This window comes from Rhinolophus sinicus, chromosome 14, assembly GCF_057876585.1.
Source record: "Rhinolophus sinicus isolate RSI-liver-muscle chromosome 14, RSI-T2T, whole genome shotgun sequence".
Classification (NCBI taxonomy): Eukaryota; Metazoa; Chordata; class Mammalia; order Chiroptera; family Rhinolophidae; genus Rhinolophus; species Rhinolophus sinicus.
Genome location: NC_142514.1, coordinates 31548663 through 31568865, shown reverse-complemented (window position 1 = coordinate 31568865; position 20203 = coordinate 31548663). Strand labels below are relative to the sequence as shown.

Below are 20203 nucleotides of genomic sequence, written 5' to 3'. Positions count from 1 at the left end.
GGGGAATCAGTGAAAAGGAGACCGAGCTGCAGCAGCAGGCTTGGTATTCTTTTGGCAAAAGGAGTCATAGAAATGGGATTGCACCTGCGAATTGTGGCTGTGCCATGCAACTACTTCCAAGGCACTCAGCACTGATGAAGTTTGCTTTACAATTCTTTCCTCCTAGATAGAGCCTTGGAAAACCAGTGTCCCGTTTCTTTCTCTTCACTTCCAGTCAAGACTGCCACCTGCTGGCCACAGGTGAGAAGTGCGCTTCAGTGCATGTTCATGCACAGGTTTGCTTCCTTTTCCAGCAGGGTTAAGAGTATACCTTTGGCAAGTTGTTCTGTTGTAAGGAAGAAACCGGTGTCAGGCATCTTCCCGACCAATTACATTCTGTTTCTGATTCCTGTATATTTCGTCACTTCTTTCACCACATCCTTTTCAAAGCCCAATGTTGAAACATTAAAAATATATTTTATGCACTATTTCATGTAAAAAAGCCAGGCAATAAAGTAATTAATGTTATGTGCTCTGGTGGTATATGAATTGCTGAATCATTTATTATGACTTCAGTTACTATGGTGTATCTTCCTCTGCTCTTCTGGGCAGGTCTCACCAAGTCTGACCAGCCTGCTCACTGGCACTTTGCCCTGCTCCTGACACCGGAGTGGAGTACCACTGTGCCAGGGGGATAAGGGGAGACAGTACCAGGCCCGGGCAGACACAGAGGTTTTGAGGGCCAGGAAAATGGGGAAAATAGAAACAAGGTTTTTTTCTGAGGGCTTTCTGAAAGCTAGGGCTCTGGAAGACTGTATAATGAACTTTCTAAATGCTGAAGTGTCACAGTTGAAGTGCTTATATAATTTTGGGGAAATGACATATCTTTTAAATATACTCAGCAGATCTTTATGTGGAACTATCGTTTAGTGTCAGAGCCTTGTGACTGTTGTTCAATGAAGTGACACAGGACAGGTGGCCTTTTACCCAGCAGGAAAGGCTGAAACGACTGCCCATGTGGGTTCAGAAGAGGAAAGCAAATGCACGAGGTGCTATGGTGCAAAAGCAGTAGTTCTTAAAACAGACCTTGTAGTGTGTGCTTGATCCCGTGAAGGGAAGGGAGCTGAGAAAAGATAATTTAAAGATATATGTTTTATTGTAATAATAATGATGTTGTCTAGCCTCAGGTTTTGTCTGCTTCTCAAAACTGGTAAAAACAACAAAAAACGTCTTATTCTCGTAACACTGGAGAGACAGGATAATGTGGTGGTGAGGAGATAGGTGCAAGAGTCAGACTGCCTGGGTGTGACCCGCAACTTTCCCACTTACCATCTTTGATAAGTTATTTAATTGCTCTGTGCCTCAGTTTCCTCATCTGTAAACTGGGGGGATAATAGTACCTACTTTGCAGAGTTGTTCTGAGGATTACATGAGATGATTAAAGAACTTAGCACAGTGCCTGGCCCATACCATCAGTCACTTGTAGCGATTACTATTATTACTATTATTGCTGCTGTAACAAAGGTCGAGGAGGGCAAGGACTTCGTTTCATTGGTCACTATATACTCAGTGCCCAGCCCAGTGCCGACTCTTGTCGAATAAGTAAACAAATTAATGAAAAACACAAATAATTAAAAAGTACATCAACAAAAGATATTATCAAGACAGTGAAAAGACAACCTATAGAATGGGAGAAACCATTTTAGTGTCCAGAATATATAAAGAACTCTTACAACTCAAGAACAAAAAGACAAACAACCCGATTTTAAAAATGGACATGGGACTTAAATATATATTTCTCCAATGAAGAAATATAAATAGCCAACAAGCACATGAAAAGATGTTCCATATCTTTAGTCACTAGGGAAATGCAAATCAAAACCACAATGAAGTACCACCAATCCACATGTACTGCGATGGTTACATATATATTTAAAAAAGGACCATAACAAGTGTTGGTAAGGATGTGGAGATATTGGAACCCTCATACATTGCAGGTGGGAATGTAAAATGGTTCAGCTGCTGTTGAAAACAGTTTGATGATTCTTCAGGTTAAACTGAATTACCATATGACCCGACAATTCTACTCCTAGGTATATACCCCAAAGAACTGAAGACAGTCACTCAAACAAATACATGTATATGTATGTTCCCAGCAGCACTGTTCACAATAACTAAAAGGTGGAAACAGCTCAAATATCCATCAGTGGATAGAATGGACAGACAAATTGTGATATACAGTGGGATATTATTCAGCCATAAAAGAATGAAGTACTGATACACACTACCACATAGATGAACCTCGAAAATATTATGCTAAATGAAAGAAGCCAGATACAAAAGGTCACATACATGATTCCATTTGTATGAAATATCCAGAAATAAGTAAACTCACAGAGACAGAATGCAGATTGGTGGTTTCCAGGGGCTCGGAGAGGTGATGGGGAACAAATGCTTGCTGGTAAGAGATTCCTTTTAGGGTAATGAGAATGTTATAGAGCTAGATAGAGGTAGTAGTTATATAACATTGTGAATGTATACTAAGTGCCACTGAATTCTTCATTTTAAAATGGTTAATGTCATGTTATGTGAATTTTACCTCAACTTAACAAAAGCTTTTATGAAGAAAAAAGTAAACCAAATCTGTAATTCATTTCTAAATAAATCATACTTCTTAGTATTAGGAATCTGTGTAACCTTTGAAACCAAGAACCCAAGGAACATGAACAATGATGTTGTTGCCTGCCACCAGTCTCTCCAGCTCCTTGGGGGTCCGGGGAAGAGATGTCACACATTCAAGACCTGTCCATGTCTGTCCTGTTTGGTTACTCAGGGCCACTGTTCGCCTTCACTAAAGCTCTAGATGATTCCACTATGTCAGTGCAATGGAGTATGCTCAGCCATGACCGCTGCTGTTGTACTCGCAGCTGATAAGCCACATTTTCAACTTCACTATATCAAACTTGATCGTTTTATTAGTAAGTCTAGTTACTCCTAGGTTCTAGGTCAATTACACAAACATTTTATTCTCCAAATGACCATTTTTCTAAATTCACAAACAGTTCCATGTTACCATAAACTTATTTCTTCTACCTAATTTGTTAATTTTTCAGCCATTTGGATTAGATAGTATGTTGGTTTTAAAATATGTCCACAGAGTTTTCAGTTAACTTTTCTTTCAAGAGGTGGAGGAGCCCGATTCTCCTTCCCTTGAGTGTAGGCTGGACTTAGTGACTGGCGTCTCATGAACAGTGTGCGACTTCTGAGGTTAGATTATAAAAGATATTCGGGCTTCCTCTGCTTGCTCTAGAATCACTCCCTCTGAGAGAAACCAGCTGCCCTGTTGTGAGGACACTCGAGCAGCCCTATAGAGAGGTCCACGTGGTGAAGAACTGAGGTGTCCTCAACAACCAGCACTAACTTGCTAGGCGTAGGCGTGAGCCACACCGGAAGCCAGTCCTCGGGTAATCGTAATTTGCCATATACCAATAGGTAACAAATATAGGACAGATTTAACAAACTTCGTAGATTGCTGCAAAATTGGAATATAATGGCTTTCATTTTCTCCACGTAACAGCATTTTAAGGAATCTTCGTCTGTCTCTGCCCACGCTCTGTGTAGGTGTAGGGGCAGGGGGCGGGGGCAGGGAGGGGAAGCCGGTGTGGGACCCTGCTGGAGGTCACCATACTGCATGACCTAGACTGCTCATCCTGGAGAAGAGGGGGTGGGGGGGTGAGGCACAGAAAGGGGGACCAAGGCCCAGAGAAGAGGACCAACAAAGGGCAGAAACGGGGTGTGAGGAGCACAGAGAGTCTGAAAGCCCTGAGAACTCTCACGTTTCGGCTTCTCCCAACTCTCTTAGGCCCTACCAATACAACCAACAGGAACTGCTATAAACTTTACAAATATTTAAAGGAAACGTGTTTTTAGTAAATTGGCAATTGGGTGAATTGGACACTCAGCAAATTGGTCATTTGGCCAATTGATTTTTGGCAGGCATGCCTTTGGCAAATTAATTTACTGTGATAGGTCTGCTTCTGATTAAGTTAAACAATAATTTTTATGTTCCTAAGGTAATAATTTATTTGTAAAGGATACTAATATATTTACACACGTCTATATTTCAAATTCCCAATAGAATTCATTAATTTGTCCTTCCAAAAAACTTTCTATGACTTTGAAATTTCTCTTCTCTAGGGAGGGAGACAGTGAGCCACAATACTTCTGTGGCTTTAGACACCTCATCATGATTAAGTCCCCGTGTGCCACTAATTCCTGGAATAGCATGCTTCCCTGGGAGGAAACTGCCATTTTTCACTTCACAGCAATAATAAATGGAGATAAATTCCAGGCAGGCCCACTTTGGAGAAGTCCTCCCTTAATTTTAACTTTGGCTCTCTTAGGTTAAATGGGATCATCATTAAAAGAAATTCTATGAAAACAAAAAGCTCCTCAGATATTAGCAGATGTAGGCGTCAGTACCCTTTCCCTGGTTATTTCTATTTCAAAGTGAAAAACAGAAAAAAATGGACAAGCAGAATCTCTTGCGTGGGACTAGAAAGCTGCTACTTGGTGCACTGGTTTCCTCCTCCACTTTTTTTTAAGAACCTGGAAGGGCAGGGCCTTCCCAGGACCTTTCACACAATGCTCCCTGACCCACCCCTCCTCCAGGGGGCCGGCACAGGTGTGAGGGAGGTGTAATTTTATGAAACCCAGCTCTGGCAGACAAACATATTTCAGGAAACTGCATTAAAATATTGAGAAAGGGAGAAACAGGAAGAAAGAGAAGCTTATCCTCCTTGGACAGACATCAAGCCACCACCACATACGACCCCGGTTTTCCCTCATGCTACTGCTGCAAAACTTGGCCACAAAATGACGACCCTCCTCCCACCTAGATGTAGGGTCTATGTGCTTCCTGTGAATCTGGGCAGGAAGCGACCATGTGTGATTTACAAGGCTAGGTCAAAAAAGCCATGCAGTTTGGGTCTGGAATGTCTTAGAAGCTTGCTCTCGGCTACCCTCTCCTGGGATCCAGCCACCAAGCTGAGAAGCCTAAACTACACAGAGGCCACATGAAGGTGCTGCAGTGGACAATCCCAGTTCTAAGTCACATCTTCAAGCCCCCAAATGATTCCAGCTTCCTTGTGCTACCCAAGGCTGGGGTGAGGCAAGTGAGGCATTTGCCTCTGATGCAAAATTTAAGGGAGAGGCCAAGAAACTCAGTAATCTTTAAAATAAAATAATCAGTGCAATCTTTTTAAAAAAATCAACACTAAATTTGGGAATGGGGTTGTTTTAAGCAATAGGTAACCAGAACGATCACCCTGTGCTCTAGAGGCCTTACCATCTCCTGCTTTCCCCCAGGAACCGTCTCTTTTTGTTCCTTCTCCAAACCTTCTTCCCTGGCCCTAAGCACTCTCAGGAAATAAAGGGTCACTTAGTACACACAGCCTCCACTTAGCCATCTGGGCTGAAAAACTAGGTATTTCAAATTCTATTCCCGATATGATGACGGCCGGAACAAATTAGAGTATACTCAATTCAGACATCCCAATTCATTCAGTCAACAAATATCTAAAAGCCTACTTTTGCTAGTAATGTTTAGATGCTAGTGATAGTCTCAGCTCTTCTGGAATCGACTTACCAAAACAGAGGACAGATAATAAACAAGTAAACAAAGAAACAAACAAGGTCATTGCTAAAGGAGATAAGTGATGTGGTATGATGGAGAGAGACCTTGGTGGGTTGTGGGAGGGAATGGGGAAGTTTTAGAGAGAGTGGCTGGGAAGGTCTCTCTCAGAGGTGGCATCTGAGCCGACACTTGAAGTTTGAGTTGTTCATCAACCCAAGGTCTGGGGAAGAGTCTCTCATGCTTTTCAGGCCATGGCAAGTGTTTGGGTTTTAGTGCAGGTGCAACAGGAAGCCAAGGAGTGACACTGTCTAGTTTATATTTTAAACCATCCGGCTGATGGTCAGTAGGGGAATGGATTACCGGGAGCCAGAGTGGAAGCAGAAAGATAAGTGAGGAGATAGGATGGTGGGTTAGTCTAGGGCGATCACAGTGGGGACAGAGAAGGTAAGTGGAGATAGAACCTAGAGGACTTGGCAAGGATAGGATGGGGTGGGCGGTGAGAGAAAGAAGGTCATCTGGTATTAGCTCTATACCTTTTACTTGAGCAATTAGGTTGGTGGTGGTACCTTTTACTGAAATTAGGAGGAAGAACAGGTTTTGAAAAGAAAATCAAGGGTTCTATCTTGACTGTAAGTTTCAAATGTCTATTAGATATCAACATGGAGATTTCAGGGGAGAGATCAGGGCCAGAGATTTGGTGTCTGACTATGTAGCATATATATGATATTTAAAGCCATGGGACTAGAAATATCTCATAGGAGAAGGTGTTGATAAAGAGATGAGAAATATGCTGACCCAACAGTCTGGTAGAGAAATAGGAGAAACTAGCAAAGGAGACTATGGCAAAACCAGTGGGCAGGAGGAAAACTGGAAGTGGTATCACAGGAGCCAAAAGAAGAGAGCAAGTTGCTTTTGACCAACTGGGTCAAAAGCAAGTGAGAGATCAAGATGGAAGAAAATGAAAAAAATGAGACGCTGGAGAGGAACTTGGGGTGAAGGAGGCGTATATATCCTTAAACACTATAATTAAATTTTACCTTTCTTTTGGCATATGTCTTTTAAATCTCTTTTAATCCACAGAGGCCCAAGGAGGGGCTCTTTTTAAAGATGGGAGACACAGCTTTTGGGTTTTGGCTCAGAGGAGGCCTAGGTGCAACATTTTCTCATCATTCTGTATCCGGGTTCATCTGACACCAGCTGTCTCCACCAGCCACTGAAGTCTGACCTCAGTGAGCTCAAAGTCATATGCCTGAAGTGCCCTGGTGGGGAAGTTGGTGCCACATCGGCCCTGGCCCCCAAGATCAGCAGACCCCCCTGGGTCTGTCTCCAAAAAAGGCCTGGTGATGACATTGCCAAAGCAAGCAGTGATTAGAGGGTCTGAGGATGACAGTGAAACTGACCATTCAGAACAGACAGGCCCAGACTGAGGTGGTACCTTCTGTCTCTGCCCTGATCATCAAAGCCCTCAGAGAACCTCCAAGAGACAGAAAGAAGAAAAAAAAACCCCACAAAACAAAAATCCCGAAACAAACAAACAGAAACATTAAGCACAGTGGAAAAATCACTTTTGATGAGATTGTCAACATTGCCTGACAGATGCGGCACTGATCTTTAGCTAGAGAACTCTCTGGAACCATTAAAGAGACCTTGGGGACTGCCCAGTCTGTGGGCTGTAATGTGGATGGCGGCCACCCTCATAACATCAACAGTGGTGGAGTGGAATGCCCGCGAGTTAAGAACTACAAAGGAAAATATTTCAATTAAAGATCATTTGACAACCCCCCCCAAAAAAGAAAAAAAGATGGGAGATACAGAGCCTATTTTCAAGTCAGCGGAGATGATCCACCAGAGAAGGCACAGGGTAACTGCAGAAGAGAAGTCTGAGGGAATGTGCTTCAGAGAACAAGCAGAAGTAGAAGAGGTGGCCTGGGAAGGAGCAGGGACGTTCTGTTGTAATGGGGAAGAGCAGAAGAGAACGTGGGCCCGGCAGGTGGCGGGATTTGGAGGTGGGAAGGTGCAGTTCTCAACAGAAAAGGAGGTGAGGCCATCACCTGGCCCCTCCACCATGGACACCCACTGCCGGGCCCCCTAAGCTTCTCCATCTCCTGTCTTCATGGGACACTGCCTGAGATTTCCACTTTCCCTGCAGCCTTCTCAGGGGAAGGATGTCACCACCCACATGCCAACACACACACACACACACACACACACACACACACACACACACACACACAGCATGGGAGGTAGAGTGCACATCCTTCTTACCTTCCTCCTTCCAAACCATTCATTTTTCTCTTCAATACAAACAAATACAAACAGAACCCCAGTAGCTGGCATAGTAGTTGGCATATCAGAGTTGTCCAATCAGTATTTGTTTTTAAAAAACAAACCAACCCTGCCCTTTCCAGGTTAGTCCACGCAGCTGTACCACCGGTCCTCTTGGTCACGGCTTCTCTATTCTGACTGTTGCCAGGTGTGTGCTTGGCAGTGCTTCACCTTGGTCTTGCAGTTTGGCGTCCTCAAAGTCTGAAAAATTCATCTCTGATCCTCTTCCATCACCACCACTAGGACCACATCTAAGACCTGTCAGAGCTTCCCTCCCCTGCCTTTGGAGGACTGTGAGTTGAAGCTGAATACTGTATTCTAGCCCTCAGCGTTCACGCCCCCAACCATGTGAAATAGCTCCCCCTAGTGGACACTCATTCCACCTGCATTCTCTATATTCCAAGTTATACCAAGACTGGTTTGAAGTGCATGGTAAAAAAATAATAATTCATTCATTCGAGAGACATTTCTTGAGCACCTGTTATAAGTCCAACATATCTGAAATTATTCTGAGGTGCAGAGTTTCACTGTGATCACATGAGCAGACCTCAGACCAAAAAGGCAGTGACAAACCTTCATGCTCCTGCTGCCTTTGCTGCAGTGGTAGTTGTCATGTAATAAACACAGAAGGCCTCTAATTTGGGCCCAATATGTAAAGAAGCTTGGCCAGTTCCAACTCAGGAGGGGTTTATCAGCATACATGAAGCTAAGCCATTTTTCATAAATTTATTCAACAAACTTCTACTGAGCACCCATTATGTTCTAGGCCTTGAGCTGGAGTAAGAGATGAGTCAGACCCAGTCCCTGCCCTCAGGTTGCTCAGGTCTGGAGGAGAAAGGCACATAGGTAAAGTGTCACTAATGGGGTGTATGTGCAGTACTCACTCACTCCCTCACTCATCCATTCAACATGTACCGAGGGCCTAACATATGCTAGGGACCGTGCTGAGAACATGAAGACAAAAACTACGAGTTGCTCTGAAATTGTGCACTTTCTATGTAAAGGGCAGTTACAGTTCTGGAGATAACCGCACCAATGGAGGGAGGTACAGGAGGGGAGGAGGTCGCAGGGTGGTACAGAGGAAGGAGGACTGACATTTGGGCAGGGGTTGAAGGCAGGTCTGGGAAGGCCTTAGAGCAGAAATGCTTAAGCTGAGAAGTGATGGATGAGTGGGAGTGGTCACGGCTGCCACATGGGGGTGGGGGGGGGAGGAAGGGAGGTCTCATGGCCACCCAACCTAGTCTTCTTGGGGTTGTTTGATTAAGCTTCCTAACAGGAGTCCACTGCCAGGCCACCCCCTTGCTCCAATGCCAGCGACAACCCTCTGCCCCTGGCCGGACCTTTACTTACATGCCTCCACCACTCCACCCCCTCACTGGCAGCTTGTCCCCGCTAGGAAACCCTGCTCTAGTTGGTAACAGATTTCAACATAACATTACTTCTCAACATACAAGGTCCATATACCCATGCATAGCTGCCCGGGGCAAACAAACACAAACTGACAATGCTGCTGAAAGAAAAATACGACTGATATTCAAAAACAGAACAGATGTTGGAAGCGAACCTCCAGACCCATGTGGATCTTCCCCAGGATCTCACTTGCATACTGAATCCCAGTACCTGCCTGCTCCTTCTGCCCCTTTGGACTTCGTGGAGCTGGGGCTCAGCCTGTCACCCTGGACACAGGAGTCCCGCTATGTACGGACGCCCAGATTTTTCCTCTCTATCCTGGCCTCTTTGGCCCCGCCCATTCCCCCTTCCATGTGCCATCCCATTCTCCACACCCAGGCAGTTCCCAGTCTTTCCCTTCTCTCTCTTTCCAGACAGATCAGCACACTCCCATTTTGTTGTCTGAACAACCCGAAAGGCCCCGCACCTGGCCTCCAGCCTCGTGTCGCTCTGACCTACCTCCCCTGCCGCGACCCAGGCGGTCTTCCTGAGGCAGTGCTCTCCTTGCCACTCACCTGTTCATGGTTCACTTTTCAATGGCTCTGCACTGCCTACTGGACAGAGTGCCCACTACTCCACCTGGCATTCAAGGTGCTCCGCACTCAGGCCCTAGCCTTCCTTTCTACGTCTTCCTGGACTGAGACCTCTGAAACCTCTACCAGATGACCTACCTGCTATTCCCTACACACATCTGCACTTTCCCTATGTCTAGGCCTTCGTTTCTAACCATTCCCCTTTCCAGAACGCCCTCCTCTGCTCCTTTCTACCTTCCCAAATCCTTCCCATGCTCCAAGGCTCAGCTCAAACACCACATTCTCAGCGAACCCTTCCTTGAGCCCTCCTGTTGAAAACAGAATCTCCCTTCTCTGAACCACTGTAGGAACAGGGAAGGAAATAACATCTTGTAAACACCTGCCATGTGCTACATGTTCAAAGCATATACTCTGGGGTCAGATAGATCTGGTTCGAAATTAGTTAGCTGGGTAACCTTGGGAAGCATACTTAATCTCTCTGTGCTTCAATACTTTAAAAGCTTGAAAAACATAACAATACCTAACCCACCATTCATTCATTTGAACGTTCAAATGCCTTAATACGTGCTAGGCCCTGTACTCTTGTGGTTATTTTGAGAAGGAAATGAAATGATTCACTGAAAGTGGCTGGCACATAGGGGTACTCAATAGATGAAAACTTATCAATACTACCATTATCCAATTTCATTTCTTACAAGGAGGACAGTCCTCAGGGTGATTTCTGTTTAGAGGGGAAACACCACACAAGACTGGGAAGCAGGGCCAGCTCAGGACCCAGGCAGATGTAACGCCTGTTAAAGCACCATGTGGCTGATTTGAACTACAGAACATGACTGTCATTTTCTGAATCACTCGCTGATCAACACTGAACCAGCAGCCTGCATCTGCCACGGCTACCGGGACAGTCAGCAAGGCTCTTCGGGATAGGAGAGAACCTTGAAGAGTGAGTCTGCCCGGCTCTCCCTGCGGCCATCCGCCCCCGCCGCAGACCCGCCGCCTCCCCTACCTTCATACTGGACTTCCAGGTGCATCGTACGCAGCACGTTCAGCACGCAGGCCACGATGCTGGGGTGTGTGGCTCCCATGATCGACTGACAAGACAAACAGGACAAGGTGGGGACGCTTTAGATCTTGTCCACCTGGGAAACACAGCCTGGTGCCATGGGGAACGGGAGGGCAGTGAGGGGGGAGTCCCTGGGCCTTGGCCCTTGAGAGGAGGGGCAGAGAGGGGCAGCCAAGAATCAACTGAGAGTCTGCTGAGGTTGCCACTGAACCCTCTAGCTTAGGAGGCATACAGTCAAGGCTAGCTGGCCTGTACCTGTTAGAGGTGCAGGGACAAGTCCGCCACCTGGGCTTGGGGGAGGGAAGGCACAGGCCAGGGAGAGTGGAACTCATCCAAGATCCTAAATCTTCTCTCCCTGAGGAACCTCACCCAATCAGGGAGCTCCTCTTCAGTGATTAGCTGTGATTGGTTCCTGTCCCTTAGCCTTAACCGTCCTCACGCTCACCTAGACCGAACAAAATTGTCCTTTAACTCTGTCTTCTCTTGCTATTGCTCTTCTTCCCCTTCACTCCCAAGCTTCCCAGAGGAAGCCACTTCTTCATCCTCTGACAGGCGGCTGTAATTTAACTGCTCCTGCCGCAGGACAATCCCTTAATTCACCAAAACTTTACCTGCTGGGACAATTTTTCAACCCGTACTTAATCTCTACTTTGTATGTGACCCAGCGGATCATGTCTTCCTTATTGAAGCTCTTTCCCCTTGATTTTCCCAGCCCTGTTTTTTCCTGTTTTTTTTCTCTTATGGCTTTCATCATTCTTTTTCAAAGAGGCAGAGTGGATGTCAAAAGAGTAAGGACTCTGGAGTTGGAGAGAGTTGGATTTAAATGCCCACTTAGTAAGTACTTCTTACTTAGTGTGTGGCTTTGAATAAGTAAGTCACTGAATACCCTCCAAAGGCTCAGTTCCATCATTTTTAAAATGAGGATAATAATATCTGCTTCCGTCAGTTATTATGAAGACTAAGACAGATAGTATAAGTAAGCCCCTAACGTGGTGCCTGGCATGTAGGAGGCACTTAACAATGGGAACAAGAAATAATAATGATAATCAGATCTGTTTTGCTGGACCTTCTTCCTCAGCTCCTCTAGTAAATGTTGGCAGTGTTCCTTGTTTTATTACTTCTTACATTTACCTGGCCATCTTATTTACTTCCACTGTCAGTTATCGCTTCTCTGCTCATGAAACCCAAACTGCCACCCTCACCTCAGGTCTCTGCCTGGAGCTTCAGCCTTTTATTTTCTACTGTCCGGTGGGCATCTCCAATAGCTGTCCTGAGCAATGATTCCTCAGTCAAACTAGGAAGCAAAATTATTTGGGGAGCTTAAAAAGAAAAGGAATTGGGATAGCCAGATGGCTCAGTTGGTTAGAGCGTGAGCTCTCAACATCAAGGTTGCCGGTTCAATTCCCGCATGGGATGGTGGGCTGCACCCCCTGCAACTAAAGATTGAAAACGGCAACTGGACTTGGAGCTGAGCTGCGCCCTCTACAACTCGATTGAAGGACAACGACTTGGAGCTGATGGGTCCTGGCGAAACACACCGTTCCCCAATATTGCCCAATAAAATTTATAAGAAAAAAAAAAAGAAAGAAAGAAAAGGACAGGAATTACCAAAGGCCTCCTGCTGAGAGATGTCAGATTCTATGTGAGTGAGGCTCAGGAGTCAGTATTTTTAAATAAGTGACCTGGCTATTTCTTCTGTAACTAGCTTGGCCTGTTCCTCAGATGGGCACTTGGAAGCCACCAAGTCTCATCAAGTTTATCAAGTTAAAACTTCTTTCCATATTGAATTGGTTTTACCTGCTCTTTCTTGGTGGCACACAACTCACCCTGCTGTCTTAAGTCCAAAGCTGGGTGTCATTTTTGACTCCTTTTATTGCCCCTAGTCCCAAGCATTCTGCCTCCGAAATGTCTGTCTAACCTGGTCACTTCTATTCCCATTGCCACAGTTCAGGCCTGATCATCTCTGATCTCTTCCTTGTTCGCCTGCCTGCAGCCCATCCGGGAGCAGCTTTGAGAGCTTTTGATGACTCATCTCAAAACCATTCTTTGAATCTCTAATTCTCTCCTTACTAGGCATGGTGTCTTCATTGTAGTCACCATGCCCCAAATCAGAATTCGCTGGCATTCCAGAGCACTGAGAGGAAAACAGAAGCCAAAAGAAAAAAAGGAGCTTTCCCAAGCACTGGAGATCTGGTCCCTTCACTTACATGCTGTCTATAAAGGCGCCATGATTCTTTCCCTATCAAATCGACTCCTTTAATCTTTTCTACAGTCCTTTCATCATTCTTGTTGCTTGTCTCAGCCACTTTTAAGTCTGCCAACATCTTTCTGATCCTTAAGTAAACAGGACAAATCACTCTGCTGGGAGACATGAACTCTCTGCCCTGCCTTGGCCTTCTGGAAGTAACGCTGATTGAACAGCAGACATGCAGAGGGAGGCTGAACTCTGTTTCTCATGCCTGGGTGGAGTGCAACTGTGGAAGGTAATTGTAAGATTACTGTTTGAATGAGAACCACAGGAGCGCGCAGCCTGGGCTCACCTGGGCAGTCCTGAGCGTCTGCAGGGACAGCTGCTGAGCTTTTGGCGACGCAGAGGGCAGCAAAGCTATTAGACCTTTGTACACTTGATTCTGGTACTTGGGATTCCCGTGGACCAAAGAATCCAACAGAACCTGCACTTCCTCCTGGGTCTCTTCTGATTTAGACTTTGCCAAAAATTCTGCTATGGATCGTACACCTGAGCAAAGAAGAGAGGAACTGCTAAAATGGAAGGGATGTAGGAAAACAATCCTCACTCAAGATTACATAATATGAGGTAATAGGATTAAGGTGTAGTTAACCAAGCCCGTTTAATCAAAGCAAAACCGAGGCTCAGTCTCATGTTGCGTCATTGTCTTGTTTTCCTTTGTCTGTGTGGCTGGAGGATTTGGTTTCAGCATAGGCATGTCCGCTTACCAAAATCTGTTTAAAAATTTAAAATGGCTCTGCAAAATGCACAAGCAAACAAACAAACAAAACATTCATTTTTGATTGCTATGTGATAACTAACATATGCATAGCACTCAGCAATTAAGTGACAAACAGTACCTCGTTTAATCCCAGAAACTATACTGAGAGGGAGATTAGTTCCATTTTATGGATAAATACACTGAGGCTCAGAAAGGCCAGGGGGGACACACAGAACCATGATGAAAGTGCAGTGAGGGAAGGGCTTTGAAAAAGGGATGTATGGGGATGGCATCTCCTTTACATGCTTCAGTCAGAGCACTTGATAGATCGTACTGAAAAGCCTGAATTATCCTCACCACACTGTAAGCTATTTGAGGGCAGGGACTGTACTTTATCTTTGTATTCCCAGCACCTTAGCATGCACCTAGCACACATATTCAATGATTTTATTTCCATTTTATTTCTAGAGTTACTCAGAACTCTAATTGGCAATGGCTCAATTAATCTTTGTTGAATAAGTGCATGAAAAAAAGGTATATTTAAAATGGAACAGTATTTCCAAAACCACCATGGAAAGATTTGAGCAAATGATGACTCAGGAAAAATATAAATCGGGGTCTTCTGGTGGTAATATGGATGGGAGCTAATTGAGTCCACTGGACAAAGTCCAACCAATTCCCTGGTGCACTTTGCTAATGCAGTGCTGGGTGCTGCCACCATTGTACGCAGGCCCTGAGGCAGACGTGGGAAATCACCCTTGTCATACACAGTACCCACCATAACTTTCACAGATGAGCTCCTTGTACTTCCTGCCACAGTTTGCAATGACCTGAAGTAGCTTGATGGATTCCTTCTTGTCTTCTTCCTTGATCTTCTCCAGCCCAAGTATTTCCAAGAGTGTTAGGACACCTCCAACCTCAAGAAATTCTATAAGGTACCGATTGCTGTCCAGAGAGATAGAAGAGTAGAAATAAGACACATGTCAAGTTTCTTGGCACTAACCTTTTTAAAGGCTCTCAAGGTCCTTTCTTCACCTACTTTGCCCTCCTATCCAGGAAATGCAAAAGTTCAATACCGTGGACATTTCTTGTGTTTGGCTTTCTAGCATCTGTTCCTCTTACTGTACTAGCACCTCAACTGTCCCTTGGGGAATCGCCCCTCTACCACTCATGAGCCGTGTGGTTTTGGTACGGTGACAAGGTGACAGGGTATGTCATCCTTCTGATTGCAATCACTGGTTTGAGGACAGGCATGTGACCTAAGTTGGTCCAATGAGGCTCAAAACCCGCGACTTTCTTGGGAGCCATTGGGAAAGAGATGCTCTCTTTTCGGTATGGCTGAGCTAGAAGGATGACTGTCTGAAGCTTCTGAGGACCACAGCCCAATGAGGCCTATGAGCACAGAGGGGAACAGAGCTGAGAAACAGAGAAAAAGAGAGGGAGAGACCAAGTACTGATGACATATTTGGAGCCCCTGTGGAGTCAGGCCTGAAATGTGGATTTCCACCCTCTGGGCTTTTCAGTTAAGTGAGCTAATGAACTCCCCATATTTTCTGGTCCAGTACAAGTTGGTCGGTTTTCTGTAGTTCACAACCAACATGATACTGACTAGTAAAGGGTCAATGGAGAACATGGGATGGAGAAGCAACTAGAGCAGGACCACAGCTGACACTACCTCTGGGCCCTTTCTGAGGGCTACCAGGTACCCATGGATAACTAGAAGGCCTGGTACCATGTGGTGTGAACGCCAAGGACACCATGAGCCTGATATGCAACTGAGAACCCAGAATCTCTCCAGAACAGAACTCACCTGCTTACAGCTGATAGGAAGATGCCAATGGACTTCAGAATCTTCTCTAAACACAAGCCAGTCATATAGCTGTATGACAAGTTAAAGAGTGAATTTCAGGGTGGTTTTCCACACCGAAACCAGATCCTGTTTCTGATCCCTGGCACCACCAATGGCCCACAATGACCAACAGCTGAATTGTGCCCTTTATCTGAGAGGGGCCACTATGTTGAAAGAGAAGCGGCAACACACATGGGGTAGGGGTATGGGGTGCTGGCAGCACGTTCATGGTTCTCCAGGAGGCTCTTCTCGGGTAGTTCAGCCACCTTGGCTCTAACAGGCTTTCTAGAGAGCAAGGAGACTCTGATGAATAAAAGGTGCATGGAGAAAGCTGGGGGTCAATTTTCCAAACCTCTCCATCGCACCCTGAAGTCTCAGCATAGTTCATTACTTTGTGCCTCATTCTTAGACTTCTCTAAAAATAATCAGCTTCATCATTAATTCTCAGTTTTGTACTTGCTCCAAGTTTTATACTGGAGGCCACTATCTTTATGAAGAATTGCACGTCTCCCTAATAAGAACAACAGGAGGCGGCAGAAAAATTAAACTCTGATTTAAAACAACCTCACTATTTAATGTTATTTTTAATGTGAGCCTTTGCAAAAAGCTTCATTGTAATAAAGCACCCAGAGCACGCATCAGCTCTGATACAAGGTACGAAATCAAGCCACAACAGAAAAGGAACCAGTCAACAATTACTAGGCTCATAACACATCACAGGCTCTTAGAACACTTAAGAAATTAGCTGAAATTATTGCAGCTCATGGAGGATGACTGAGAGCTTCCAAGACTGATAAAGGCTAATGTAACGGCTTGGAGATAATGGTGCTTTGCTGGGGGGGAGGATGCGTGAGGCAAATTATCTCTGCTGTACCCTGGTTCCCAGGATGCCAATAGAAGTAGAGACAGATTGGCTCATTAGGAAAGGCTCTTGACTGCAAAAACAGTGTTTGTTCTGGAGTCAGGCTCCCCTGCCTGTTGCTGTTATAGTTGGGGGCCAGGCTATCTGCCCACATGGTCGTCTCTCTATTCCTACATTGTCCTCCAGCCTGCTCCCCCAAACCTCAGCCCCCATTCCTGCCTCAGTGCATTACCCCCTCTTTTTTCTTCAGTTACCATCTAGGCTGACCAACTTTCATCACCTTTTTTCCTCTGTCCCAGGCTAGTCCTATTTTCATAGCCACTCACTATACATATTTCTGGTCCATTATTTGAGCAGTTAGTTCCAGAAGTTGGCCACAATGTCAGTGGTAGCTAACAAGTATACCAAGCACTTATTGTGTGCCAGGCATTGTGCTAACTGCTTTGCTTGCATTGTCTCATTTCATGCTTACCACACTCTGCAGTGGGTGCTATTAGTATTTCCACTCACTTCATGAGCAAACAATCTCAGACAGGTTAATGGCCTGTCTAAGGTCCCAATGTTAACTGATGGGACCAGGATATGACAGAGGCTCACTAGCCTCCTAGTGACTGCTGGAAAAGCAAAAGCCCTAGAATAACCTACAGGACTTGCGTGCTTCTTAAACGTTTTAGTAACCTGTCTGTTTTTCCTCCCTCTGTAGCCAGCTTCTTACTATCTGAGTCTGAGTGTTTACTGTCAGGCCTTCCTGCCTGTAGATAGATAGAGGGAATGGGGTTATGTATGTAGAGTATCTCATTGTCTGGCGTTGGACGTGGCACTGTGGGTCTGCAATGTCCACTGAGTGAAAGGCACTGAAGTGGAGTAGATGGCGTATGAGCTTCAGGCCAGAGAGACCCATTTCAAACCTCATCTCTGTCATTTACTAGTAAAGCACTCAACCTTTTCAAGACTCATCTTTCTTATCTATATAATGGGATAATGCCGGTCACCTATAAGGCTTGGTGTTAGGCTCAAATGAGCTAATATTTGTACAGTCCATACATAGCTCAGTGCCTAGAACATAAAAAGACTCAATAAACGATAATTAATAATTTTGTCACTATAATATATAAATCCTTAGTTTTATTCATATGTTCTGGAAGTTCAAGGTTAGAAAGGGGTTTGAAACTTATGTGGGATTATGTGGCAGTCAATTGTGCAAAACATAATAATGTTATATTGATTTGTTTTTTTTTTCAAAATCCACTGTAACTGGAGGGCTGGGAAGGAGAAGTGGGGTCACAGATTCAAAACACTGTGTCACTTCAGCCAGTCTATTTTCTCTGTTGTATGACAAGATCACAAAAAGTTAAGAAATTGTGAGTAATTTCAGGTGTAGAAACTCAATATACAACTATATATTAAAAGTGTGGTTCATTCAGTCATTCACTAAGCATTGACTGAGTGTCCACTAAATGTTAGGTGCTCTGACTGGCACTTAGGATATGGAGAAGATTACTGGTAATAAGTGAGATGATTAAGAAAAGAAGCAAAAGAAGCGGGCTGAACACAGAATTCTTGGAAACACTGACATTTAAGGGATAGGTAGGGGAGCGCCTGGATGGCTTAGTTGGTTAGAGCTCGAGCTCTGAACAACAGGGCTGCCAGTTCGATTCCCACATTCCCACACGGGCTAGTGAGCTGCGCCCTCCACAACTATTAGACGGAAGGCAACGAGCTGCCGCTGAGCTGCCTGGTGGAGTGGCCGAATGGCTCAGTTGGTGAGAGCACAAGCTCTCAACAACAAGGTTGCCAGTTCAATTCCCGCATGGGATGGTGGGTTGTGCCCCCTGCAACTAAGATTGAAAACGGTGACTAGACTTGGAACTGAGCTGTGCCCTCCACAACTAGTTTGAAGGACAATGACTTGGAGCTGATGGGCCCTGGAGAAACACACTGTTCCCCAATATTCCCCCATTAAAAAAATATATATATGTATATATATATAATTTAAAAAAAAAGGGATGGGTAGGAAAGATACCGCAACAGTGAGAAACACCAATGGAAGAAGGTAGAGAAGAACTTAAGAACAGGCAGAGGTCAAACTTAAGAAGGGGCAGAGGTCAAGCAGGGCTGGGGTGAGGGTGAAGCGAGGGAAGAATCTGTTTCGATGCAAAATTTAAGGGGGCACCGAAAACCTCAGAAATTAAATAATATTTCAATTTTAATCCACTATTTAAAAAAATAAAAATTAATACAAAAAAATCCATGCTAAATAAAATATCAAAGTTTGAAATAAAGATAGCATCTGACCCTGCACACGTACGACTGCCTCACTCACCTCATCCTGCGGTGGGGACTCTAGATTTGGTGATAAAGAGGTTGCTGATAACTTTGGTGAGGTTAGTGTCATGAGTTGTGGCGACAAAGCCAGGTTATAGGTGCTGATGTTTCTCATCTGTGAATCACAAGCATGAGAGTCTCCCAGGGTGCTTGTGAGAAATAAAGAGCCCAGGGACCCTCTCTCATTCCATTGAATCAGGACTTTAAGGTGAGAGTGGGGAGGTAGACTGTCAACATGCCTTTTAAACCCCTGTTAGCACACTAATACCTGAGAACATTGGGCCAATCTAGTGATGCATTCAGTGGTATTCTCTTTGGCTTGTGTTCTAGGCCTGAGTCTGATTAATAATTTTATCAATGACTTAACTGTCATTGAAAAAAGAAAAAAGAAGAGCTGTGCTTACTTAAGCCTTTAGTTCTGTGTAGCTGTAGACTCTCTGATTAGCAAACATGTTATAAGGACCCATTATGTGCTAGACATTGTGCTTGGTGTTAGAAATACAGAGGTGAGTAGAACAGATGCAATTCCTGCCCTTGTAGGGTTTACAGTCCAGTGGGAGAAGAGAGATATTAAGCACATAATAAAAATAAAATGTGATGACTATTAGATAGAAGAAGTGCCATGAGGAATATAACAGGGAACCTAAGCTAGTCTGGGGCTCAGAAAAGGCTTCCTGAGAAAGTGATGTTTAAATTGAGACCTAAATAATGGAATAGGAATTAGTCAAAAAAGAAGGGGGTTTGAAGAAGGGGGAGGGTTCAGGGAAGGAGAAAAATGTGTAACAAAAGGGTCTGAGATGAATCCACTGAGTGTCATGGCCGCACAGAGCAGGAATATGCTCAAATCCGCCCATAATTCAAACTGTCACCTTGATGGTGACCAAATCTATCTTTAGCCCATCTGCCTCTGGGGCTCCTGAGCACAGGCACCTCAAAGTCAGCATGTCCAAACCGAACTTAACTACCCCAAAGCTCACTTCTCCTCTTATAGTCTCTTCTCACAGAATGACACCCCATTCACTTAGTTTTCCCCAAGCCAGAAATGTGAGAGTCATTCTGGGGGATATAAGTGGAGATGGTACTTTGATAAATGGGTATGGAACTCAGATTCCAGAGAGAAATTTGGGCAGGGGGTACACACTTGAGAGTCCTTAAAGTGGAGTTGTGTTGACATCATGACAATGGATTAGGTCACTCAGGGAGAATCTGAGAGTGAGCAGAGAAGCGAGAGGTAG

General features: G+C 44.8%; 1 protein-coding gene and 1 pseudogene across 8 annotated transcripts in view; one reads left to right on the top strand and one right to left on the bottom strand.

Annotated features, from left to right (window-relative positions):
- The window catches only part of ARMH1 (armadillo like helical domain containing 1), a 57293-nt gene that overhangs the window by 22311 nt on the left and 14779 nt on the right, over positions 1 to 20203 (bottom strand). For all 8 annotated transcript variants that reach the window (XR_016018620.1, XR_016018623.1, XR_016018624.1 and 5 more), the window contains 4 exons: positions 15743 to 15811; positions 14711 to 14877; positions 13525 to 13721; positions 10928 to 11012 (listed from right to left, as the gene is read on the bottom strand). Coding sequence is in view for 1 of the 8 variants with exons in the window: in XM_088791096.1 (XP_088647222.1) it covers positions 10928 to 11012; positions 13525 to 13721; positions 14711 to 14877; positions 15743 to 15811 (518 nt within the window). In the remaining 7 variants the exon portion in view is untranslated. The remainder of the gene's footprint in view (positions 1 to 10927; positions 11013 to 13524; positions 13722 to 14710; positions 14878 to 15742; positions 15812 to 20203) is intronic.
- Positions 5055 to 10041, top strand: LOC148755681 (large ribosomal subunit protein uL11 pseudogene; annotated as a pseudogene).